Source organism: Scatophagus argus, chromosome 15 (genome assembly GCF_020382885.2).
Source record: "Scatophagus argus isolate fScaArg1 chromosome 15, fScaArg1.pri, whole genome shotgun sequence".
In the NCBI taxonomy this organism is placed as follows: Eukaryota; Metazoa; Chordata; class Actinopteri; family Scatophagidae; genus Scatophagus; species Scatophagus argus.
In genome coordinates this window covers 9,285,296-9,312,983 of record NC_058507.1, presented here as the reverse complement: position 1 = coordinate 9,312,983, position 27,688 = coordinate 9,285,296, and the positions used below count along the sequence as shown (strand labels likewise).

Sequence of the window (27,688 nt, the reverse complement as noted above, 5' to 3'; positions counted from 1 at the left end):
ATGGCTCACCAATAATTGCTGCAATTTTCTAATCTATGAATAACACTAATTTACTCTACACCCATTCTGAGGCAATAATGTCAGTCCATATGCTACAAATTTTTCAAGGTCAAGCTATTTTAAGTTCACTTCTGCCATAGTTATCGTAGGTGAAACAGTGTTTTCTTTCCCTTTCCTATGTGTGAGAGTGCTAATGATTTTTAATACATTTGTTTAGTTGAACTTCATTTAGCCCAACTTTATTATCTGATCATTTTTATTCTTGCTTCATGTCTTCTGTCCTATATTTAGGCTACTAGGATATATTACAGAATTTCAGAATAATGAACAAAATGCAGGCTCAGTTAAAGTATTTACAGGTCCGGCAGAAAATGATAAACAGAGCCTAAGAACTTAAAATCAGGGAAGGCTGCAAAATATCTTACATCCCCATAACCTACTTTATTTTCCTGCAGCTCAGGGGGCAGCTGCTTCCGTGTCTGCACAAAATCCAAACTTTTGCCAGAGTTAGCCAAGGCTGAATATATGATATTGTATTCAAATGTAAATTTTTCATGAAGTCACATGCCAAAGTACTGTATTAAAACCAGTAATACTAATTCTAATGTCTGTGTATCTCTAAATTAAAAGAAGAACATTACAACACATTAACAAGAAGATAAAATTTTGCTTTATTTCTATTATGTATTTGCTACATAAGGACGAAGTAAAGGAACATTGCACAGCATGAGAATCAGAACGGTATCATCTGCATATTGATATATTTTTAATGACCTTAGTGGGAAGAGGCAGGTGTCAGGAATTTAGCTGTCGCTTCTCCCACACACTGATGAATATCTCATGAATAGCTCATGAACCAGCTATAGGCTCTCCTACTGCTGAAGCCAAAAGAGGAAAACATTTTGTAAAATTAAGTTATCAAATGTATTGAAATCTTCTGATAAATATGTACACTGTCAAAACCAGTAATCTAATATTTTAAAACTAAGGCAATGGCTGAGATAGTGCTCTATTTGTTTCCATAATCAAACAGATGTGGACTGTCGTCTCTGCCTTCAGGGAGCACATGGGTTCATTTCCACATGCAGCAAACTATTTAAATTTTACAGGAAAGCCATCACAAGCCTTTACAGGTATTCGTAAATTAGCATTTTAAGCATGAGCAAATGTAGAACAGGTGTGATTTATTATTGTTCACTGTACAGGAGCCTATATGCATGCTTCATTAACTTAATCTTGTGCATAAGGGCAGCTCATACACCCTGATTCCATGCACGCTTTGATCAGTTCCTGGACTTCACAGACCTCTCTTTCCCAACAGCCCACCAGAGCAAAACCTAGAAATGTATTCTAGTCAACCACCTGACATTTTAAATGACATTTCAATCAGGAGAACAGCCACAAGTTGTTCTTTGTTAAACTGTTGCCTTTTAGAATAATTGTTCTTTTAAGAAGGTAAAAACCAGACTAAACTAGAGCATGTAGCATGGAGCCATTTCATGTATCTACCTGGCTTTCTCAATCTGTCGCTAAACCAGTTAACTCAACATAATATTATAAAACTGAAGACTATGAGAGAAAATAAAACTGGCAGCACTGAAGATTTTGTCCCTTGGTTCTGCAAAGTTTTTGTTTTTCTCTCAGACAGCTCCCGCTGGCTCAATTAACTATTGATCAGATTTGTGGAACTGAATGTAAATAATTAACAAAAGTGCAGATAGCATCTGCAGCTCTGCAAACAACTTCAATACAGAGGCCTCAGTGTCTCTGATCAATAGGGTGTGGACAGCATACACATCAGCCACTATGAGGACCTCTGCAAGGTGGCCATAGAAACAGAGAAAAATCACATTTTTATCAGACATCGCAGCCGTGTCAGCAAAAAACATCAAGACCAGCAGCAATCAGGCAGTGCCTGTTTTATTGTAGATACCAAATTGGAGAAAACCGTTGCTCTTTGACATTTAGAGGTGATCTAATTAATTCTCTGATGTGAAATACAAATAAGTAAATGACAACTGAAACTGTTGCACCTGGACTTTTTTATACAACTCCACTGAGAATGATGTGCTTCAATGAAAATCCATCATTCTTTAAGCAGCTCTGAGGGAAGTGATAACCCGGTTGTATCCAACAAAGCCTGTGTAAGTAAAGATGTAACATACTGAAGAGAGAAAAGCAAAAAGCTCCTTGGGGGAGTAAGTAGTGTATGGCACTGGTGGGGGGAATTGAGAAAGGGGCCTCTAGGTAACCCTATTTGAATATGAATGTCTCCCATGATCCACATCAAGGGCACTGACAGGGGCACCTCTACCTACAACTACCTCCAGCAGATTTAGTTGTGTGTCTGCGGATCTGTGTGTGTGCGCGTATGAGGGTGAGTGGGTGGGTGCACAACTGATCACTCTGTGCAGCCATCAGCCAGCGCATTTTTCCAAGGTACTTTGTACAGTGCATTAATCACAGGGACCCTTGAGCGCTTCTACGGATCCAAATATTCCGACCTTGAGGTTACAAGAAAGACATTAGTCCTGATCCATTCAAAGTATTGGAGACAGGGAGGGGAGCAGAGGGAGAGGGCAGAAAAGCTTTCAAGGTAATGAAATTCTGCCATAATTTAAAGCAAAAGACTTGTGGGGACAAGCCTGGGCCAGAGTAAGAAAGAAAAAAAGATTAAATTGGATTTTTTTCCCCTTTATTTTAAATTAGGCTTAAGTGCATGTGGGGGGTAGTTTTTCTTTCTCTTTTTTTCGAACAAAAGCATGATAACAGCATTAACGGCCAGAATGAATCGAATCATTTCCAAACCAATTAACCTTTGACAGAATGGATGAGTGGACAGGAATGAGAATGGTGCAAAGGGGAGGGGCGGTGAGAGAGGTGGGTGAAGGAGAGTGGGCAGCTGTGTGCAGAAACAGGGATCTGGCTGACAGGGACTGAGCATTTGAGGGGTGATTACTGACTGAGGGCGTGTCATTAAGTCTCTGATAGCGATGCCAGATGTACCCCATTCAGGTCAACACAGACACACCAGAAAAGCCTGTTGGTGGTTGAACAGTATGGGGGAATGCAGGGTGAATGCACAACATACCTGAATCATGCACATCTCACGTATGAAAGAGCCATTTGTGAAAAAAGTAAATAATAGTTGGCACCATGACTTAAGCTGTGTGCAGGATGCAGGGAACAGGAGATGATAAGGAACTGAAAGGACACCTCCGTGATCCTTCTCCCTCCTTGTGTCTGTGCTGTCCATCCTGACTGATAGTAGAAGGGGTCTGCAGTTAACCCCACTTATTCTTTATGCTGACTCTCACTCCTTTTCTCCCTCCATCTATCTATTTCTATTCCTCCCTCTCTGGCTCACACACAGCTGCAGCCGGTCCATTAAGTTAATTAAAGGCTCCATTTTGAGCTGGAGCCCGCTAGCAAATACGAGTGCCAATCAATAGATCTCTGGCTTATTTTGTGGGAGGGAGGGGTGACAGGACGGGTGCTGCATTTGGGGACATGATTTGTAGCCTTGGCAGACGAGCCATGTCCCTCTCTGTCTTGTCCTCTGTCTCTGTCTAATTTGGTAGTCACCCTGCCCCTTCCACAATCTCCTTCCCGCTCTTCACAGTGATGTCATCTATCACTTTCCTCTCCCTTCTTTACCCCTAGCTATCCATGGCTTTTCCCATCTGCCTACAAGGAGTCACAGGCCTGTGTTTCCCTACGAGAGAATGTGTGCATTTGTATTATTAACCATCTGCACAGGGAAGCCAGCTGTGAGTGGTTGCAGCTGGGGTTGGAGGTGTGGGAGGCTGCAGTGGGCAATAGGGGAGTTGAGATCAACACAATGTCCAGGGGGATGATATGAGCTCGGGGGCCCGGGACGGGAAGTAACAGTGGGACAGAAGGAGATGGCCTCACGATGAAGACTGCACACACAATGTCACAACACAGAATGAGAAGTTCATTATCATGTGTGCAACCATGTTTAAAAGTGTCAATATATTATAATGCTGAAATATAATGCTGGTTTGAGAAGAGATGATCTTGGGAAAGCAGTTGGTTTCCTAAAAGAACGTTCTGTTCCAAGGCTTCAGAGATAAAGCTCACTATTCCTGGAAACTGGGATCATGACAACAAATTCAATTTCTTAGGATGTAACTCTGAGCTCCATATAGAAGCTGGGTCACTTTGGTCCATACCCATAGAAACATAAACAGTTTTATATTGACTCACATTGTAAGTCATTTTCAGAAATAAAAGCTTCTCCAGTGATCCTCCATTTTCTCCAAAAAATCTATTTCTTGCAATTGTCTCATACCACAGCAAGAGTGGAAGGCCCACAGGCTAAACAACCATCATCAGCTTCACGTGGCGTTCGTCTGCTATGAATAATGGCTGAGGGCGGCAGGCGGTGTTGCAGTTCAAGATCCGAAGACAAGCTCTCTCTGCTGGATGCCTCCATTCCAACAGTCCCACCATTCCTGCAGTCACACCAGCAGCATGGTAGTGGCGCAGCTCATCGGACTCCTTCCCAGCAGTCATTCAACAATTCTCTCCCTCCAGGGAGGCAGCTCATACAGCCCTTGATGGTTAGCCAGTGTTGTTTGTTGGAAGCCTTTTCTTTCCACCTCCTTCCTCCACTCCTCCTCTTTCTTTTCTCATCTCTCTTTTTTCAGTGAGAATGCCTGGTGCTTTTTCCACTTCTCTAATCTAAACTCCTCCTTCTCTCTTCTCTCTCCTCTCAGAGAAAGCCCAGGGGGCCTTGTTCATATTCTCTCCTCTTATTGTGTTTCATCTTTTTCCTCATGACACAGAACTGTCCCCCAAGAGTATCCAGCTTTCAGCAGGGAGCAGGAGAAAACGCATGGTTAACCCCGTTTTATTCTGTCTATTCAGAGGCTCCACGACAAAGCTCTTGTGCTCACAGCAGATAAGAAATCATTCATATAGAGAAGAGGAGAAGGTATGGTATGCATTCAACAGGAGCAGAAGAAAAGGTCATTTTCTGCAAAACTGTGGCATTCGAAAGGAGCAGTGAACTTCTAAGCAATATGTTGCACCATATTGTGTAATTTGAGAAACCATAGAAGAGCTCGGTTACTGAGGCATTTCTAAGAAACAGCTGTTGTGAAAGTGCTATGCTAATGTATGTTTGGGTAGCTACAGTATCAGTTTTTGTACAACTTATTTGAAAGGTTGCATTTTATTTAAAATAAACTTTTTCATGTTTTTTAATAGAAATGTGTTCCTGCTGTGTCTTAAGGCCCCCAACATATGAGAATAGACCATCCCCTCTCCTTTTTGCTTGCTCCAAATTTCAGAAAATGAGTGTTCCAAAACGGTTAGTCAGATTCGACATTTTTCAGGTCTTTGCACCACCTCCAGAAAGGTTAGGGTTAGACTGTCCCATTCACTGAATACCTAGTAAATCTACTTCATATTTGTTATGTCCTGACCAATGCCAGCTCTGGTAACATAGCGAAGGTGTGAGCAAAGCACACTCATTTCTCTGTTGTGGCTACAACAACCAACACTTAAGACGTCATCTGCTCCTACAATCTATTGATATCAAGACCCAATAGATTGACTACTTTTTATCGAAATGTGACAGAAATGCTCATACAATCACTGGGAAACTGTGCACAATTTACTCTCTGGACTGCTTTCACAACAAGGGCCAGTAGGTACAAGCACACGAAGGATCGATACTGACTGTACATGACCCAAGATCCAACTTGGAGCGGGTAAGGTTTGACATGCTTTATGTTATGACATGTTTATACTGAAGGTTAGCCTGTTCAACTTGGTGTTAGCATGTTACATAGCTAAGATGGCTACTTCCACAATCTGAGGCGACGCTGAACTGATGTTGTAATATTGAGGGGGGGTCAAGAGAAACTGTGTAAACAAATAAAGAGGTAATAGATCGGATTGCAGTAAATGTTTTTCAAAATGCTCAAAATTCAAAAATTTGCTTGGAAACATTGTGAAACAAATTAGCACCATGCAGCTAGCCTGATCAGACCATCAAGCTATTGTAGTAGCCTGCTGGACAGTGAGACAGGCTAATATAGATCAGATTCCTGCTCAGACATCAGTTTGTGGTTTAGAAGTGATAGACATACAACTGAACTTGGTTACAGTGATTGTAACCAAGGCACCGCCTGACTGTTAAAGCACCTGCAAACCTGAGAGCTGTAGGGCCTGCTCAGGCTTATGGAAGCTGATCAATCAGAGCAGACTGGGCCTTTCGGCCTGTCATTTCAGGCAGAAGATGAATAAAGGTGCTGCAGCAATGTAGCTTACATAGTGAGAAAATGTGTGGTTTGAATGTGTTTTGAACATTAAATACATAAAGTACAAAACTAGTAAATAAAATAAAATAAAACTATGAGCCTGAAATTTAGCTTTTTAGTTTCTGTATAGAGATGATATTAGCATGATGTCACAGCAAGCCTTGTCAATCACACACATCCGTCTATGATGTTATAACAAATTTAGATCGAGACAATGCAGTCATTATTGTACCATGAGCCATTTCCATTAAGTCTTCCATACCTCTGGTCTATATGCATGCTGTTAGACAATTTACTGTTAAATAAATGACAAAATATGCAACAAGCAGCACTCAGCTATGAACTGGCACCAAAGCAAAATGATGTACCCATGCCATGTAATATACCTGTCAAAATAAGGGGTTATCAACCATAAGGTATGACACATAAAAATGTAAATTGTTAGATGGGAGGTAAGGAGGGAGGTAGAGAAATTAGGCTCCTCGCCATTGCTGTTTCTGCAATGACCTCATCTCTCTCTTTCACCACACTATTTTGCTCTTGCTCTATTTCATTCTCTGTCTGTCTTTCTATCTTTCATTCTCTCGTACCAAGCACACACTCCCACTGCGTTTCTCAAGCACATGCTCCCTCATCCTCGGTCACCCTAACCACCTCATTTCTCCTGCCCTCCCTCCTCCCCAACTCTCACTCGGTGTGTAATTCAATCATCCCAAGGAGATGGATATCCATCCCCTAGGAGCGCTTACACTCTCCATTTCCTAAAGCACTTGATCAGATTAATTGATTGCCCCCCCACCCTACCCCAATCCTTGTGTCCCCTCTGCCGACTGAGGCTGACGTGGTGGTGGAGGGTGTGCAGAAATCAGGTTTGCATTGATATTTTTATAAAATGGCTTTTCCTTCTGCCCCCAGACAGACCCCGCAAAAGGACAAAGGGGAATAGATAAAATCCATGCAGCAGGACAAGGGTAGGAGGGTGGGGTGGGGTCTGACATGGAAGGGTGGAAGCCTGCAGAAACAGACAGGCAGGATTTATAAAGAGGACAAAACAACAACCTGGAGCATACAGGAGGCACGGAGCTGAACAGGAGATCAAGGGACAAGATAAAGCAGATAGGCGATCAATGAAATGAAATAAACAAGGCTGTTTAGGAGGTGAATAGTACATGCGAGGTGAGTGTGTGTGCATGTATCTGTGTACCATGATGTTTGGCTGCAGGCCTGCAGAGCACAGCAGAGGGTAGAGATAGGAGAGTCAAACCAAGCCCCACAGGGAATGCAGGAAGACCTCAACTCATCCATTATAACTGAGAGCCAAGCGGCTGCCATGTCTCCTGATTGCTGAGTCCCTGTGGAACTTTCTCTCTCTCTTGCTGTCTCTCTCTCTCTCTCTCTCTCTCTCTTTCTCTCTCTCTGTCTGTCTGTCTCTGTCTCTCCTCCTCTTTTTGTCTCCACCTCTCTATCTCTCTTTTTTGGCACTGGGGATCACAGTAGATTACAGTGCTGTTCCAGGCCTTTGGCTTTTACGTTATGACAGGAGCCAAATACGCGCTCACACACAGATACACACACACAACTCGCTGTAACACAAATACACATAGACCCGGATAGGAACTCGCTCATCTCTTATCTATCTGCTGCACATGTTCCCCATACGTGTAAAGCTTTTACCTGAGCGCGCCATTACAGCTGAGGCTTTTACCTCTGGAGAGCCAAATTACCTTCCAGATACAACCTTTCCTTTTTCAACTTGCCCTTGACATTTAGTTCACTTGCATTTTCCCTCTACATATAGGCTCAAACACACACTATAAAGCCACACATTCACCAGCATGCAAGCACACACAAAGTTGCATGTCCCCAGGCTCATAATTTGTTGTGACCTCACACATTTTCAACACATTTTCCTTGCACTTCTGCACTTATGTGCAACAATGAAGAATGCTCACACATGCCAACTCACAAGCCTTACATTACACAGTTAAAAAGAAAATTCTTACCTGAAACTTCTTTTGTGCTTTATGTGTATTAATTAGAAAAGTGTTTGCTAACAAAATATTTGACAAGCTGATATAGCTTATCAAACTTGTTACTGGAGGGTAGGGTGTACTTTCTGTCATCTAGCAATCAAAGCACCCACTACCCAAGCATTTTAAGAGCTGTGTTCAGTACTCTTGAAGTATGGGTGCAAATGCAACAGGGCACGGTACTGACATTTAATCAAGCCTTTTTGTCCATTTCATGGTCACGCTAGCTCTTTGCTGCTGCACCGAGGCAAACATCTTTCTAAGTGGGAAGCTGAATTCCTGTCCTGAATACACATACTCATCAATGCAGACAGTCAGTCTGATACACAGTTATAGTACACACATGTTCACACTGCATGCTTGAGTCCTCAGTCCACAAAATAATTCAACACACCATTTATTTTTCTTTCCAAAAGGCTCTCTTTCTCTTTCTTAGTTTCCCCAGACTTTTATTTGCTTAGGGGGCTGAGCTCTCAGACTGGGATTGATCCTGAGCTACCGTCTTGAACCTGTGCCCTGAGGGCAGCTCAGTGCAAACACACAGCAGCCCCTCCATTTACACCACTCATGGTTACACTCTGTTACACTATTCCCACACATAAACACACACAACAGATAAATAAAGACTCAGTTCAAGGAAATACTAATCGTAGAGGAAAAACATATCTCCTCCACTAAGTTCTTAAAACATTGCTTCATAAAAACAATCCCAGACACTTGTCTACAGTCAAAATACAGTCCTGAAGTATCACAATAGGCTTAAGCCATAAACTCTTCTTTTGCTGAGAATTTTAAGAATGACACATTATAGCATGTGTGTAAGTATTCAAAATCAATATGTATAACAGTCGCACTGGATAACAACAATTTCATACACCACATCCCATTTGCTGAGTGCTTTTCAGGGGCAGAGCACAAAAGAAATCCATTATTTTTTGCAAACGCAAAGATTCATTTGAACATTTTACATAAATAATTCATAGAGAGAGAGCTTTTACAGTGTTTTCACCTGAAGACAGACAGCTAAGTAGCAAGAAAGCTCAGTCACCCTCCAACCCTTCCTTCTCTCTTTGAAGTGTGAAAAGGAGGAGGAAAAGGCTATAATTTGTTTGATTCATTTATCATTGCTTACTATGAATAAATGTCATTAAGAGTGAATGCTACAAGTTATGGAAGAGCTGGCAGCATAGAGGGAGCTGAAATAAAGCAACATGGTGATTAGAAGAATGCATTCATCCCACACACTGTGCCGGTCAGAAGCCTAATGGCTCTACAGAGGCTTGTGTCTTGAAACACACGAACACAGCACAAACACAAATACTTGTACATATACAATTACTCCCTGTGTTTTCCTGCGACTGCCCTGAGTACCTATAGAGTTTGAGATTTATGGATTCTGTGATTGGTGCTATGAGACAGGTGGAGCTTTCAAGTGAGCTAATCTATACTGCCTCCTACAGGATAACAGCCCACACTGGACACCTAAAAATGTGAGAAACTGTCATCATCCCTTCAGCCGAGTTGATAATGATGGCAATAAATGGTGTTTGCATAGCACCTATCAAGTCTCCAAATTCAAGCACCACAATTGTTCAACAGTAAATACGGATGCAAACAGTAAATTGTGTACAAGCACTAAGTCTTGTGTGTAATCGTAAATCAAAGATTCTTGGGAGCCCTCTGAGAGATATTTTCATCATGGACTGACTGACGTTTCTTTGCAAACCTTTAATTAAGCCCCAATAGCACTGCATTTGCTTCTAAAGGTTATTTAATGGTATTGAGAGAACCCACATCCCACCTCCATTCTGACATACAACATTCCCTCATGGCAAATTTTAACATCCGAGCTCTCTTATTAATAGCATGTGAAAACCACAAGCATTAGTTACCAGAAGGCAGCACTCCTACCTTCCACGCAATGCGGTTTCCTTTAGTGTCATGCTCCAGTGCCATCGGGAACTCTCCACGCTCGTAGAATTTGCGAAAGGTGGTCGGTTTGGAAGGGCGCTTCCGAAAAGCCCCTGCAGCTGGGGGACCCACCACCTGGTCAGACACAAAAGAGAAAATGGGAATGAAGAGAAAGGAGCAAAATAGAGAAATAAACAGAGTGAGACATACACAGCAAGTGAGAGTGTTGTTTTATGAAATCAGAATTGACTGTGTTTTCTCCTACAAGAATAGAATCTCTCCCACTGCCTTTCCTCAAAAGTAATTCAGAGAGACACATGTGCCTGCTCCTCAGCTCTTCCAAGGAAGGAAAAACACAGATAGTGTGCATTTGTGTGTGCGCTGGCCCCGTAGCCAGAGGCATTGCCAGAGGCATTGTTAGGATCATCTTTTCTCTGCCTCCATATTGGATATGTGCTATTACTGTGCCGCTGAAAGCCAATGGGACCCATATCACATCAGCCACAGTGTCTGCGACTATTGTTGTGGGGGCCATTGGTGACTTTAACCATACAAGAGATGTAAATAAATGCAACACTCAGAAGGAGTAAGTGGAGATTTTGAAATTAGAAAAAGAAACCATTAATACCATCTTCTACAGGACAAGACACTTGGTGTTACTATATCAATTTCACAGTATTTTTTTTTTTATGTTTAAAAACTACTACAAGGATGATGTGTTAAAAAACTGACACATATTTTAGCCGTCCGGGAAGGACTAATTAGCCCAGAAATGTCTGCACAGAAATACTCCAATCAATGATGTGACCAAAAGTGGATGCCACTTATGTACTTGAGGAATTTGGATTTATTTGATTGAAAACATTAGAGCTTTGCAGCAGCATGTTGTAATGGACAAATGACAGAATGTTGGAGCAAATCTTTTCCCCGTCTGTGTCCCTTGTGCGCATTCCCTGCCATCTGTGTTGTGCTGCCACATGACTGGCAGATGTGTTGCTGTCATTAATCCTCAGATTACCACCCACTGAGAAACAGAATTTTGCCATAGCAGCCCACAGGCAGAGCAGAGACTGGGATGTGTTATCTTTGGCAGGACTGCCGAAGATTGTCGTGCTACTTCAGAGATTTTGAAAGGTTTTAGTGTATTAATATGAAGCTAATCAATGGTAAGATTGTTTTTTGTTGTTATCTATCTATCTATCTATTTATTTTTATCCTACATCATCTCCTCATGTTGCCTGTTTATTGCATAATTCATAAACAAAACAGATGCAAAAAAAAAAAAAAAAAAAATGCCTGGAACCACAAATGTTGCTAAAACCGCCACCAAGGAATGATGTAACATTGAACAAAGTTCCGGTTAAACATGTAACAGAAAGTAGCTGGTGCCAGCATAGCTAGGCTCAAGGGAAACAAGAAGAGAGGAGAAACTATTATGAGGGACTGAGTGACTGTCTTCAAGCATTCGCTGCATTCAAACGGCCCTAATGCACCATGGGATTGCAGTACAGCCATTTCAAATGAATCTGTTTGGAGCATTTGTTTACCATGTCAGGGAATACAGAATAATACTATGCTGAATTAATAGGCACAGGTTTGTATACCTACAAAAGAAAGACTACCTTAACAAAATGTCTGTGACTAACAATGCATGTAAAACTCAAGAAAAGGCACTCTTCAGGCTCACCTACTGTAATAGCTTACAAGAAATCTATCACAATAAATGGAACAAGTTAAATGCCTGCTACTGTCTTTTAAGTATTGTGTGTTTACTTCAAGTTTAATTTCAATTGCAATGGTGTATTGTATCATGTACAGTATTATTGTTTTGTAAAATCTTATAAACTACTACTTCTAAATAAGAGATTATACCCAGTTTTTCTTTTTCTTTATTAGAGTATTTTTTTCTGTCTTGTCACATCACATCAAGTATAAGGTAACGTGAGAATGAACTGTCTTTTATTGTTTAATTTGAACCTTGTGAAATATACATGTACAACTTGTCTTCCTCTTTTCCGTGTTTCTGTTCATTCCTTTCACTGCAGGAGTTCTTTTGCAGCCCGAGCTATGGAAATAGGAAGCTGTAAAGCTTGCAAGATCAGTGCTGCTCCAGCCTGCAGGAGTGACAAAGCCCTCATATCCAGGTAGCTACGACGGTGGTTGAGCTACACTGCACAGGGAGGCTAAAAATAGCTCAGACTGGGCAGCAAAGAGAGAATGAACCCAGACTGCATTGACTGGCTGAGCAGCTTTTATGGTCAGGAACGATGACGCTGCAGTCACTTCCATGGCCTGTGTTCATGGATGAGGTGTTGCAAGCTTCACAGCCCTGTTTTCTCCAATTATGATCACTGACAGGCAACACACCAACAGCCAGAAAGGTATACATGCATGAACAATAGCATATTTTTGGCTCTGCACACACCACCAACAGCCAAACCCAGAAGCCATTTCCTTCGCTACACATGTGGGCTGCCGTAGCAGCTTAAGGAGAAATGCATTAAGAGTAGTGTAGTGGGGAGATTATCACCTGCCACCTTCCTGGTGTCATTCTAATGATCTGTCTGCTCTTGTTCTGCCATTCATGATATTCAGGTCTAAATCCAAAAGCAAAAGCTACTGACCTAATTTATCTTAGAGCAGTTCAATAGGAACTAGGGTTTGTTTTGTGCATTGTGTTTTGTGGCATTCTGAGAACCCTTATGAACTTATGGACAGGGCAAGCAATTCAGATAAGAAGCACACAGTATTCATTTTGTGAGCAAGCAATAATGCCCCTAAGTTCTGTCTTGTATGAGTGAGCACACATTCGTGTTAACTCAGTTTCAACTGCTGCTGTACATTGCACAATGCAGCCATTTTGCACAGAACTATGCACAACTCATTTGCACTATTCATTCATTTGCGCAATACCGCCATGCTGCTGTAAATATTGTATAGCATTAGGTATTTTGTAGGTTATTGGGCTTAACCCGGGACCAGGGAAACTAATTTTGTCCCACCTCATGTTTCTACATTTGTGAAATGACAATAAAGCTCCTTGAATCCTTGATTCTGTCGTACTGTTAGTCAGCATGTCACAACATTTTGAGGTCTGTGTGTCTCCCAAACAGATTTGAATCATGTATGTTTTTTTTTTATTCCCTACTCTTTATTGATGAGAGTAGCCAAAAAAAGGTGGTTGTGTTGTTATATGAAGTCACGAGAGCAGCCGCATGCTGCGCAGCATACCCCTATGTAATCAAAAATTCATACCTGTTCTAAAACACTGGCATAAACACAAACGCAGACAGTGAAACAGACAAAAAAATGAGCCTATAACGTAGACCTATACAAGCAGATTGCATCCCACCCCTCAGTGGAGGCCATAAAGCGAGCCTGTGAGGCGACAGACTACAGAACAGACAAAGGGGTGGTGTAAGGCAATAAAGGGAGGAAGTGTCTGTTTTGTGTGCCCCCGGTGCACACATCAGGGAGTCATAACAAGGCAGTACTGGTCAGATGAGCTCCAGGCTGTCATTTCTCTCCTTCACCTTCACTCTGCCTCAAGATCTGTTTCTTCCTAATGCTGTTGTCCACTCCAACTAGCTCCACCGTAAACCTGGCTGCTGCAAGACCAACAGCAACGCTAACACACATCCATGCATCCATGCACGCACACACTTGCTTGCACACCACACATACTGAGCTCCCCAAAGGCAAGCCCCTGCAGAGGTGATTGAGCACCAGTAGGGCCTCATGCTCCTGTCATTTATAAAGGTGTCACCACAAGAAACAGAGATGCTCCCTCTCACCTTATTGGTATGGCACCTCCATGGCTCTCTTGCCTGATTTTGACATACAGAGTGGGTGGGGTAGTCAAAAGGCACAAGGAAAAAATGAAGAGAAAGGCTGAGATGGGATGAAGGTGGATGATGAGAGAGACCAGAGGGAGACAAATACAACCTGGAAAGAAATGGAATGAGAACGAACAAAGAGATAGAGAATGACGAAATCAAGAGATGGAGAATGGAGGATGGTGAAGGAGGAGTAATAGATATGACAGAAAAAGGGAGAAGGGGAGACAAGAGGTGTGCCTCATCAATTCCAAGGGTGAGTTCAGCACGGCAGGGCTGCTGCAGCATGTAGGTGATCCATCACCGTGCCTGGGCCTCCAGCTCCAGCGTTCTCTCTCTCTCTGTCTCTCATCTCTCCATCTGGGATGCCTGCCTCCATACCACTGTCCCGAAACACCTCTGAATACCTCTGATAAATGCCTGGTGAAGAGCTGTCAATTCATTTTCAGCCCTGCACTGCCATCACTACTGTACTTGCTCAAATAAGGCCCTCGTTAATCTCCCTTTTCAGTTCTATTCATCTCCTACCACCCTTCTGCCTCTTGTCTGTCTGGGCAAAAATGCACTTTGCTGCACTACACCTGTAGGAGAACAAGCACGCCACTGCACATAGGTACACTGTATTGCCTACAGTATTTAGCAGCAAAGGGGTAGGCACCTACTTGCTTGCTCGCTCTGCATTTCACTGTTGTTCTCGGTTGAGAGGTTATTGAAATCTAGCTCCATACAGAAGGCCGTCTTTCCTGAGGGAGGGAGCAGGGTGGGTGAGTCACAGAGGATGGAACAGACAGACCAAAGCTCTCCTGATAAGGTCAGCTTGCACATCATGCCATAGGCAACAAAATTAACTCTCTTTATGTACCGAGCCTTTTCCAACATAGCCATGTCTGCTGCCTGCCCACTAACCACCAGGGATGTAAGCAGGGCTAGAGATGTATGCTTTATTCTCAAACTGCATTTAAATGAACAAGACACAGACAAAATAATTGAGGTGTTTAGACTGCTAGGGAGTCTCTGCTACATGGTCAAACAGTCATTCCAACAGGATATTTTCGCTTGCTCATTCCCTCTGCAGGGCAAAACACAGACTGGTGGGAGGCTGAGTCCTACCAAAAGAATAAATCTGCAATATTTGTGCAGCACTCCATTAATTTCTCATGATCAAACAGCAAGAAGTGCAATCAGTCTGCGAGCAAGTTTCATTATGTGAAGAAATTAGCCCTATTCTGAGAGACAAGGTCAGATGAGAACAAATGAGTAAAGAGCTCTCTCTGGACAGGAAAACCACAGACTGATGAAAGGTAACAGAGTCTTTTGTTCAGCACTCACAGGACCATAGAGGTGTGCTATACAATTGTCACTGTGTCAGAGGCTTTTGCATCAACTGTAGTGTGCACACAGAGGCACAAGGGCAGGGATGTTCATAATGAAAAATGATGACACCGCTAGGCAAAGACAACACTACACACACTGTGTCACTACAAAGACACAAGGATGAAACAGGTGACAGTCCCCTACTATTGAACTGTGCGCAAAAGGGATAACTTTGAAAGAAGAGCTTCAAAAGGAAGCTTCAAGTGTTGAAGAGCACCCCACTGTTTTCTGTCTCCTCTACTTTAACCCAATAACTTAAAAGAACAGCAAAGACACAGGGAGACGTTAACGGGATGTGAAAGAAAGAGTTTGAGGTAGGAGTGCTGTGTGAGTGAGAAAAATAGAGTGAGGAAGACAGGGAAGAGGGAGAGAGAGGGAGTGAGAACGCCCTGAGTATTTTCCATCTTCTCTGTGTGGCCCACTTATCAGCCAGACAGCAGGGCAGCCTTGTGCTTACAGAGCCCTATTGGCTGATTCATATCACCAAACCACAGTTCAGATGATGGCTCAAAGTGAATCAGCCTGCATGGAATAGACAGAATTTAGCAGCTCTTACTACATGTTAAGTGAATGGGAAACCACATGCACTGAGCGCATGAGGGTAAACTTGCAAATTGCTTGACTCACATAAGTAAAGCTAAGTTTCACTTTCATGTGCATCAACACTGATACAAACCATGTAAACCCATGTATACAGTATTCAAATCCAAGTGACTTGTCTCATAGTCTTGTTAAAATGAACTGATCAACTTATTTGATTAATCATTTGAGCACTAGTGTGAAATTTTACAATTTCATCATTTTTCAGTTGTTTACCACAATGCAATGTAATAAATGGCAACAGAGAGATGTGTTTGTGCTGAAACATGTTTGACTGCTGTTCAGTTTGCGTCAATCGTATGTGTTAAATTTTTCTATGCGTACATATGAGTGTATATATCTGTGTGTCACGGAGCGAAGCATACTTTCCTCGCTGTTAGGAGACTATGGCATGCACTGATCCAATGCTTTGTCTTTACAGCCCCAATCAGTGACAACACCTGAAGGTATTAAAACGCTGCACACGGCAATGAAATTAATGAGGCACAGAAGGAAAACTACATCCCTGACCCGCACTTGCCACTTCTGCTACTGAGAAAAAAGAACTTAATTGTCCAATTTTATTCATCAAATAAGTCGTTTCTTGTCAATAAACATCCTCATAAGTGCATTATCTTTATAGCTGTCTAATAATCACCTCATAGAATATTAACTTGCCTGATGTCAGAAACAACACTCTGTTATAAAGTGGTTATGGAGTGCTGGACACAGCTCACAATAGCTGCATGACTCACTGAAAAGTTGATACCTAAATTTGTTTTGCAGGTAATAACTGACTTACAGACTGTCAACTAACTAGATAAGGAGGCGCTCATGGAAATAAACAGAAAGTCAGGGAAATGCTGAGATGGGAAAGCAGGATGGAACCATGCGAGGAGAAAGGCAGACAGTGAGATAGGCAAGCAGGTGAAAGTTTGTGAACCCACACTAGCAAGGAAACATCACTGGGAGCTGTGGAAGGTTTGATTTAACAGCAACAGGCCCACAGGGGAAGGAAAAGGAGAAGGACACACTCAGAGCAGCAGGAGGCCATCGATTTCACCACAGAGCCACAGACAGACAGCTGCAATGATGAGAGAGGAGGGAGCAGGTCAGTTTGCTGCTTCCTCACACCCACCCCACAGCCACACACATTCACAAGTGTCACAGGTAGTCTGGCACTGAGGAGTGGAGGGAGACATGGGGAGATAAGCACACTGCACATGGGAAGAGATACAGGTTCTACCTCTGATATGGGAGTATTATTTAACTGTGAAGAACATTATCTAGGTGATTAGTATGTATTCCAAAATGAACCCCAGGCCCTTGGTCTTATCGCACACCCGGTGTGACTTTCTATTCCAGGAAATCAGTCTTGCTGCCTGTAAGGCTGTCTGTTAAAAATAATGCCGGAGGTTTGCTTACAGAGACACCATGCAGAGACCAAAGCCAAGCACGGTCTGAAATTTGACCTTTACATAAATTAAATGGGGGGAAAGCATACAGAAGGCTACATCCCTACTAGTAGATACCCAAGACACACAGTTGGCTTAACTCAGGTGCACGCAACCAGTCACACACATTTTGTATGACTTGACTAAAACAGACTAAGAGGGGCTCCCAGCATGGGGAGGGGTCTTTAGACCCTTCAGTGAGAATAACTACCACTCTTCGGATTAGTTGAAGAGACACAGGAAAAAATAAACTTTGCTTCCCGGACGGCTTTAAAACAGCCAACTTCACTGACACCTCAAATCTCACACGGGGCTTGCTGCAGCAAATCTCTCAGACAGAGAGGCGACACTTCTAGGTGAGCTACAGGGAGACACACACATGCACATAGTCACAGAAGCAAACAAATAAAAACGAGTTAATGCAAAAACATGCCTAAAGCGTTTTGTGCCAGCCACCTCTGGCTTATATTCAGGGAGTGGGATTTTTATGAAAGTCATACAGATCTACTTCATTTTTATCCACCCCTGCACGTACAATCCATTCATCTATCCAATCCAGTTTCCCAATTTTCCACCTCTTCCACCCAGCATTGCAGGTTGCTGATGCTCTGACAGTGAAACAGGTGTATAGGCTATTATTATGTGTTTTTTTGTGTTTCTCCTCTATCCCACAATACTGATGACTAGCTTAAATCAAGGCTATGTGAATGGCATGAGCAGTAGTGAATCAGGGCTTGTTACAATAACAGCCAGTGTGTGCTTTTAGTCTCACTGTCAATAGCCTAAAGTTAAAGTGAAATATCTCAAAAACAGACCAAGGCAAAGCAATGATTAAAAAGAGTGCATGTTTATTGTTTAGGCAAGAGTTAAAAAATGACCTCCAAAGTTTAGTCAGTGCAGCAAAAACCCCTCTCATCTCCAATCATAAAATGAGCACTCATCTATTTAAGAGGTGTGCTACGTCATCCTCTCCCTCCTGAATCATATTCGCTCTCCAATATCTTATCCCTCTACTCACTCTAATTTCCTCTCGTAAAAAGGCTGCCTTCTACGACTCTCCTTGGCTTGAATTTTTATGTCTTTTTGTGGCCCATCTCAGAGGAATGTTGTCAAGGTAATGTGATGATGACCCTTAGACTCCTCATTAAATCACTCAGTCTCAGAGCATCAACTAAATGTATAAAATTTTAAATGTAAAAATACAGCCAAGACAGTACAGACGACCTCAAGAAAAAAGTGGCAGGGAGTTTTCTTTCATCTGTCTTAACTAAAGGTCTTTGTCACAATCTTTTACATTAGCACTCATATCAGCATCCAAGTCACAACCTTATTTAGACTGCCAAACAGACAGTCCAAACAAAGTCAGTTAGAATCACCAGCACTAAATAGATGGGTGTCAGAGTGACAGATGGATAGTTGAGCATCTGTCACTGTGCTGAACCATTTGGCTGAAATCAAAGGGAGATGAGGACCTTCAAAGGACAGGCAAAGCTGTATCTGAGGCCAGACATGCTCTGGTGTGTTCTGCAGATAAGGGCCAAGAGGTTATATTGCTTTTCTGCTGTCTCTTCCTTTGTTCTCCCCCCATCTTAAGGGAATGGGAGGGAGGAAGGAATAGAAAGAAAAAGGAAAAGTGGAAGAGACAGAGCGGTAGAGAGAGACAGAGATGGAGAGAGCCCTGAACAGGGTGCCTGTCTCTCTTTGCTCTAGAATGGCGTGTTGGTCAAACACTCGTTAGTAGAATTTACTCTGTGTTTCCGGACGATGAGGGTAATGAACGGAGGTGGCTGGAGCAGAGGGGTGTCAGGCTGTGATGTGGATCATTTCTGACAGTATTAAAGTACTTTTGCCTTTCAGCCTTTCCCTATTGCCTGCCTTCTCCAGCTTGCTGCAGCAGAGCCGTTGCATCCAGAGTACCTTCAACTGGGAGCATTCTGACTCTGTTGGATTTGAGGCATGAGCTAAATAGCAGAGTAATCCTCACTGGAATTCCAAAGGGAACGTACACACAGCTTCAAATCTCAAAGGTTTTGCAGGTTTACCTTCTTGGCACTGGGTGAAGAACACCACAGCCCTGGAGCAACATTTATGAAGCTGGCTGCTGTGCATTTTAAACTGAATTCATTGTGCATAGTAGATGGTACTGCTGCACGCTTGCTCTGACCTCACATCTGTCTCCTGTTTTAGAGATAATATTCCCCTAGTAAGTATTCTGACAAACATGTTTGAATTGCTATTGTTTGTTTGTATAGCTTGTTTTCTAACATTTATTACAAGGTTGCATTTTTTATGTATCACAGTGCATAGAGGACTTCGTCATTGTCCTTGAGGGAATCCATACAGCCCATTTTGGTCGGGTCAGCAAATTTCAAAAGGTCAAGCCAGTGTTATTGCACTGATGGTGATTTTAAAGAATTTCAAAGTGTGGGGTAATGAAACAAAGGCCACCATTTGGCCTTATTGGAATGGAATAACATTGTCCATCAGATACATTGATTTTTCTGCTACTGGTTCCTATTATGTTGATGTAAGCAGCATGTAAGCTGCCACGTATGACCCTGTAGAAAAGCGGATAGCACATGCTAACACTAACAGATTAGAACACTAAGAAGGGCCTGTTCTCCTTTAACAAGAACAAGTCAGTGCTGATGGGTGATAATGATGGAGGATGGATGAATAAATGGCTAATGTCCTGACAGTTAAGCATAGACTCGTGTAGGTTTAACTTCAGCTGATTTTATGTACGGAGGAGGAAAATAATTGTACCTGGCTACAGGTACAATTACGGGAGGAGACAGGCACAAATAACGATTTACAAATAATGTAAACCCTTGATGAAATCTGACTTAACTTGGAAGTAACCGTAAATTAAAAACAAATGAGTCAGAGTAGCTTGAAAGCCAATTAGCAGCCTTTGTCAACTACAGAAATAAGAGGTCTGCTATCAGCACTTCAATATTGAAATGGACTAAAGTATTTCTTGTGTCCTGTGGAACAGGTCTAAAAATCATAATAAAATACAGCCAAATCATCTCAGCAGAGATGAAATGTGGTCACAAATTTAAACTAATAGTCATATAATGGATATACACAGTACAATGGGAAAACAAATCCTGAAACAAAAGGCAGTGCTTCAAGTTAGTGTCTGCGTCAAGGCCCAATCCCTGACTACATCACAGTAACAAACCTAATACAAAACAAGTGCTGAATCCCAATCTGCACAATGGTCACCCACAAAATTAGCTAACATTCAACCAGCTAAATAAGTTCAAGACTCATGTTCAGGTAGTTATTGAGGGGTACTTATTCACTGGAAACCAGTGGGTCCAGAAGGTTCTTGCTATACAGTTACCCCTAGAAAGCCCAAGACTCTGGCTCTCTCCCCTTTCACTACCTTAAGAGATTATGCAGCAACAAATTCACTATTACAGACAAAACTCCAGTAACCAAATGCACACCTTAAACCAAAATGTACTGTATGAGGAAAGGAAATTAAAATTCACGTACAATACTCTAACAAACCCCCATTGCCACAGGAGGTAGCAAAACAAACCAAATTTCCACAAAGACCAGACTTCATCTTAACAAAACATTTAATTTGATCCTGGCTCAGAGGCGGGACAAAGTAGGGTAAAACGCAGCTAAAATGGCCTGATTACACAACACCAGCTGACAACATATTAAACAAATTGATTTCATGGTTATTTCTAATCATTTACAGGAAACTTAGAGAGGACAAAATAGCCCATGTCAACTACTGTGCTTGTGCATGTGTGAGATTATGCTTAATTTTGGAACATTAAAGCATGTCCTCATACTCATCTGCACTTTTAATATGACTGAAACTAAATGAAAACAAGCACATAATTCACCCAACGCTCCTGCTATCAGGCTTTTGATTCAAGAAGGGGCATAGGACTAGCTGTCCTCCGTGTTGCTTATCACATGGCATAGGGCTAATTAACTCTAGAGTGGAGAATAGAAGCCCTGCAAGGAGCAATAAACATTCTCCATTAAAAGCCATCTAATTAGGATGCAAGCTACAAGGGCTTGAAGGAGAATATAACAAACACAGAGGCCAGTGTAATTGTAAGCCAGACTCTGAGGAAAGCAAACATAATAGACATCATCATCTTAGCACTTCCTATAAGGTCATGATAGAATGCAGTGGAAGTACTTCTCCATGTCTGACTGAAATTTCCAGATGGTGCTTACCTCAAGCGTGGTAAAGGTCACAGACATTACAGCAGTCATGCACTTCAGATAGCATGCCATCAATTATAATCTAATATATCTTTTGACACCTGGTGTGAACAGCATGTGGCACATGAAGTACTTCAAAATTCTGCCTAATTCATCAGTAATTGAAATGTAGATTTGCAATGTGATCAGAACCTATAATTTTGGCTTCTGGCAAAATCAAAGCAAAGTCTCAAGATAGCTTAATTTCTCTTAAATTGTCACTTTTAATTAACAACATTTCATGGATAAAAACTATCTTAAAACAATGCTGAAAATGTGCTTCTATTTGGGTCAGTCTTTTTCCACTGCTTTTAAAGTAAGGAACAAGACAGCCAAAGTCAGCAAAGTCAAAAGCTATGGGGGAAAACCATAAGATGTCCAAGTCAGCTAATGCTCGGTCCACTCAAGGCCTTTAGGCCCCGTGGTTGATTGATAGTAATGGAAACGGCAGCAGGCCTCTGGAGCCCATTGCCAATTTAACCTGTTTTACCATGACTCAAATCTTCCTCAAATAACCCAAATGCTTACTGGGATGAACTACAGGTTTCTGGTGCTGATAAGATGAGCGTGCAGGAGCTGAGGGTAGGAAAGACGGACACAGAAAAATAGTTTCTGTGTGTGTGAGGGTTTGTGTGTCTACAAGCACCACTGGGTTAGAAAACACTTCATGAGGCATGCTAGCAGAGAGGTGAGTGAATCTGCAGCATGGATCCAACAGCACAAACTTGCTCAATTTCCCTTTACTTGCACAGGCATCCTTCACATTCAGCACAGACACAAAATACCCCATACCCCAGATGGCTTCATGGCCAATTTATGTATTCACGCTGAGCACATTATGAGTTCCTGTGTCAGGTAAATGTGTTTGTAGCGAAGACGAAGAATAATTTTGAATGTGAGTGAAAATAATAAATAGACATATTAATAATACTTGATACTTGACACATGATTGCAGTGGAACATGCTTTCCTTGCATAATAGACATATGTCTATAAAAGCTTTAAAGTATTCAATCTTGGTCAACAACTGCCTGCTATCCATATAATGGCAATGGGTTTATTTCTGTCTCAAACTTTTTATCCTTCTCGTGTTCATGTTCTTTTTGTTTGTTTTCGATTTCGATTTCCTCCCTGTGGTGCTTTAGTGTCAAGCAGAAATCATTTTAAATCAAACTTTAACTGATACACATCAGACTATCAGACAAACTTGAAAATCTACATTAATTCTAAACCAAATTAAATTGAATTGAAGACTGAATTTTAACTAGGTTTATATTGCAATTTAAGGTGAGATTACATTTAATCAAGTTGTACTGAAATTTTAGATTAATTTAAACTCTTATCAAGAATCAGTTCTACACTGTCACTCATTTAATGTGATCAGATGACTTAATTAATAACTGGTTAGCGTCAAAGGCAAACAGCTATGTCAATAAACATAACTTACAAACAAACCAACATTTTATACTATCCACTCAAAAGTCAAAATTACTACATTAAAATGCATTTAACAACAAAGTGCATCTATATTTTGTTCTGTCATATTATTTGATTATTATTGTTTATCATTATCACATTGCCAATTTAGTTTAAGTTTTATTATTATGTACAGTACATGTCTAATAACCCTGAGACCTGAATGCTTCTGCAGAGAAAGAGATAAAGACATAGAGAAAGAGAGATGGATAAAGATAAAGACAGACAGACAGAGAGAGAGAGAGAGAGACAGAAAAAGAGGCAGAGACAGAAACAGCATTGAGGCCTGAGACATCTGCTCAGCTATATAATGATGATGCTGTGGGGGAGGAATGGAATAAGATATGGAGGTCACGTTTGCAAGCATGGAGTCTCCATCTGTCCCCCGGGGTTAGTGGGGTGAGCGAGGGATGACGGTGGTGCTGGGGGAGAAAGGTGTTGGCAGGTTGTGGGTAGGGTTGTAACAGACTTGGGGATGGTGTTTTGCCAGTGCAATTTATCCCAGAGACGAAGCAAACAGTGAATGAGGTGTGCTTGTTATAAAAGCAGTCAATCGACTCTGCAATCTGCAGAACCTTGCCACACAAAAGTTGAGGTTAGGATCAGGTGCAGTTTATATTGATTTGCCCTCTCAGATGAACTGTGCAATACACTGTTAAAGAAGTCCATGTCCATGTTCTCGCGTGTGTGTTCACTTGTGTTTTATATGTAGTGTAGGAGACAGGAGAGTGCAGAGACAGTTAGGATTTGTATTTTAAGGAACATTTCCTGAGAGAAAGCTTCGTGACACTTAACACCTTAAAGATATTGCCAGAGACGCTCTCTGTTAAAACGTAAAAGCAGTAAACACAAAAGGAAACATTATAGGATGTGTTATGGCAAACACCCAACAAATTACAGACCACATAAATAAGCAGACATGATGATGATTTAAGGTCACAAATTCCACAAGAGTCTATAAATCAATTGCACCTTAACCTAACATGACTCATCCCAAGTGTATGCGATAGTTACTGACCAAATGTTGTCACTTTTAAAGAGATGTTTAACAGACACGCAGAACAAGCTATACTGGCTCCACACCTTTGAATCACTGCCCTCTGAATTGTTCAGTAACTCAGGAACTGTAGGTATAGTGTGCCACCGACAGCTGTTTCCACAGATTGGAGAAACAAGGAATCAACAAATCGGAGCTCTATAGATGAAATTACTGGATATTAGCAAAATTCATGTGAAATGGCCACAGTGTGACAAGCATGAATGAGATCCATAAAAATGTGGAAGTTGTTATTGTATGTAAATAGCTTTTTTCTTTTCCTCTTTTTCTTTTCTTTCTTTTTTTTTACAGGTCATTGTAGTAGACGCACAGGTGTAATTAAGATACTAATGATTACAGCATTTAACTTAGGTATGCTGTCACAGCTCTAATATTGAGCATACTGCCTTAATGGCTTTAATTTAACTATTTTTTTAATGTTATTTACTTTTATACCATCAATGATTGAAACACACACACTCAACATGCAGTGAAACACACAGGAGCAGTGGGCTGCAACTATCAAGCGCCCGGGGAGCAAATTTGGAGTCAAGGGCAGATCAGCATTTTTCTCATTAATCACTCCATCACACCGAAATTTTTCCTGCCCGTTCGGTGGGGGGAATCGAACCGGCGACCTTCCGATCACAAGTCGTTTCTCCAACCTCCAAGCCACGACTGCCCCTGGGGGGTGGGCCTCAGTGGGAGGAGTGCCCTCAGAGAGACTCCACCCTGCACCAAGTAATTAGATGGCACTGGTCAGTTATTGCTGGTTGATTTTTTTTCTTCTTCTTTTCTTCTTGGCTTATTCTGAAGACACTTGATTGCAGTGGAACATGCTTTCCTTGCTTTGACAAGTCAGAATGAAAATTTTCCATGAAAAATGTATATTGGACCATCATGGGCCAGGTTGCAAATCAAAACAGGATTGCTTAAAGATTTTCTCATGTCTGAAGTAATTTATGAAGTAGCTTAATTTGTCAGGTATTTCATTGGCTGAGTAAATATTTACACATAATTATATCATCAAACACAAATTTCATCACTCACACACACTGTATAACATAAGAAAATCTATATCTTGTTTTTGTTTATCTGCATCAACTGGGCTGGTGTGCAGTATGTGTATTCATGTCCATTCCTGTCACAGCACTGTGCAGGTGTTTGCACTCTCCCCCTAAACCCCTGTTATTTTTTGTCACCAAGCTGGAATAAGCCTGCGACAGAGAAAATAACAGCTTTGTTCTCCTGTCTGCCTAAAACACAAGGTGACGACCTCACACCTGAATGTAAAGTGTATCTTTTTTTCTCTTTAAATGCTTGAGGATGAATCATTAGAAAAAAGGGGAGAGTTTCAGGGGCCTGTGCTATTGATTCAATTTCTATGACCACAAATACTTTAAAGCATAATAAGCCTATGTTTCAAGTCCCCATACCCTTTCAAGGCTTGAAATGGCCTTGTCGGTACCTACAAATCACAGCTCTGCACAAAGCTGCCCTCTCTGGAGTGACATGTCAGTGACCACAGGGGAGCAAAAAACTGAAGGTAACAGACACAAGCAAGCTTCTGAAAAATGTAATGGTTTTTGTTCAGGATTTAGCCAGTGGTGTGGCAGTGTAGGAGTATCATTCATGTATCAGACGTATCAGATCCTCTGGGGAGATAGTGAATATTAAAGGGCTTTGCAGGAGCCTTCCTTGTGAAAGCTCTTGACAGGAGATTTGTTTATGACCTTCAAAAAAGGAGGAAGAAGTCAATGTCTCTTTTGCATCTCAAGGCGCTTCTTGTCATTGAAATAAGACAGCTGCAATTTCATGTTCGAGAATTTACTGTTGTCATCAGAAATGTGCAGCTCTTCTGCCTCTATTCACCACGAGCCTGATTCTTTTAAGTGCAGTGTGGGCGTAATAAGGAAATAGATGTCTGCAGAAAAACTTACAGGCTCAGAGAGGAAGACCTAGTTAAATTGTTTGCGTCAAAGAACCCAAGACTGGACAGTCAACATTTTAGAAGTAGAAAAGATATGGAAGTGTGAGCCGGGGATTGCTGACAGAAAATATTGAACTGACACTTTCGTTGAATTCATTCATTAAATTACTGCTGACCATAGATGCCTCAATTTCTGACGCAGTGCTCTCGTTTCAGCAGCAACCAAGTCAAAGCTCTCAAGATAAACAGCTTCAAAACAAAACACAGAAATGCAAATATAAGGTATTCTTGAAACATCCTGAATAAGAAGGTTTTACTATATTGCTGGAAAAGACGACATGTTGCCAAGTTTGGATGTAGGAAATATACTAAAAAATAAGCATCTCTAAACCACAAAAGAAGAAGATTCTGTTGAAAAGCATGGTGTTGTCTCAAAAAATAGGTTGGCCATAATTGCCTGAAAGATCAGGCAAGTGAGAGTAAAAGAATGCCTCAGCCTGTCAATTTAAGCAATATGACTGTCTCTGACACACTTTGTTGCTCACCAGCTGCAACTGCCTCTTTGTAAAAGTGCCAAGTGAGAATTAAAAGCAAGAGGATGTCAGAAGGTATCTCAAACCTCGTTCCTTATAATACGATACTCTGCAAACGAACTGAAGCAAAGAAGTCTTTCTAATGACAAAAGAACGTGAACGGCTTCATCTGAACTAGTGGAATGAGTCAAACCCGGTCAGTATTAACAGCAGAGAACGGCTTTTTATCAAATTTCAGTGTTAAAAATGTAATGGTTGATTTTACTTTCACATCACTTCATACAAGCACCCACTGATAAGCTCTGGTTTATGTATGCCAAAGAAAAGATGCCTGTGTACTGCTGGGAGGCTTGTTTTCATCAGCAGCTATGGTCTGTCACCGTAGCCGCTCCTATGGCCTAACACATCTGCCAGAGCACAGCGGGAGGCTACACATACATCTTTCAGTGGCCTTCAGGGGCAAACAACATCAGCTATGGGAAAAGCCAGTTTCATACATCATCCTCTTTTTTTACGATATCATATTTAAAGCCACGGTCATGCAAATTTAGTTCATTTCACAATTCTGCAAGTACACTGCACCATGCACCACCGTGACAACAAATTTGTAGCTCGTCTTTATGTAATAAATTTACAGTTGTAGCTATGGAAGACCTACCCCAGATAAAACTAGACTAATTTCTAAGAATAATAATAATAATCCATTGCCTGCACCAGACATAGTTCTACTGACCAATCGATACAGTTTATCAATAAAGACTAATGTTTGCAGCTGTAAATCCGTTACATTTAACTGATCCATCTTCCTTTGCAGTAAATAAGAAGCGATGAAGACCTGGCATGACTCTCTTTGGAAACCAGTGAGCTCCATTTAGCGGTTCTAAAACTCTGCAGTGGGCCATCAGAGTGGGCATAGCATTAATGCAAGAGGAGCATGGATGACCAGGAGAAAATAACGAGTGAAACCAAGTTGAATGAATGTGATTTATGTTGGG

General features: G+C 41.5%; 1 protein-coding gene across 2 annotated transcripts in view; it reads right to left on the bottom strand.

The window, feature by feature from the left end:
* Positions 1-27,688, bottom strand: part of pacrg (PARK2 co-regulated) — a 119,650-nt gene that overhangs the window by 90,496 nt on the left and 1,466 nt on the right. For both annotated transcript variants that reach the window (XM_046412394.1, XM_046412393.1), the window contains exon 2: positions 10,235-10,369. In XM_046412394.1, the coding sequence (XP_046268350.1) occupies positions 10,235-10,369 (135 nt within the window). The remainder of the gene's footprint in view (positions 1-10,234; positions 10,370-27,688) is intronic.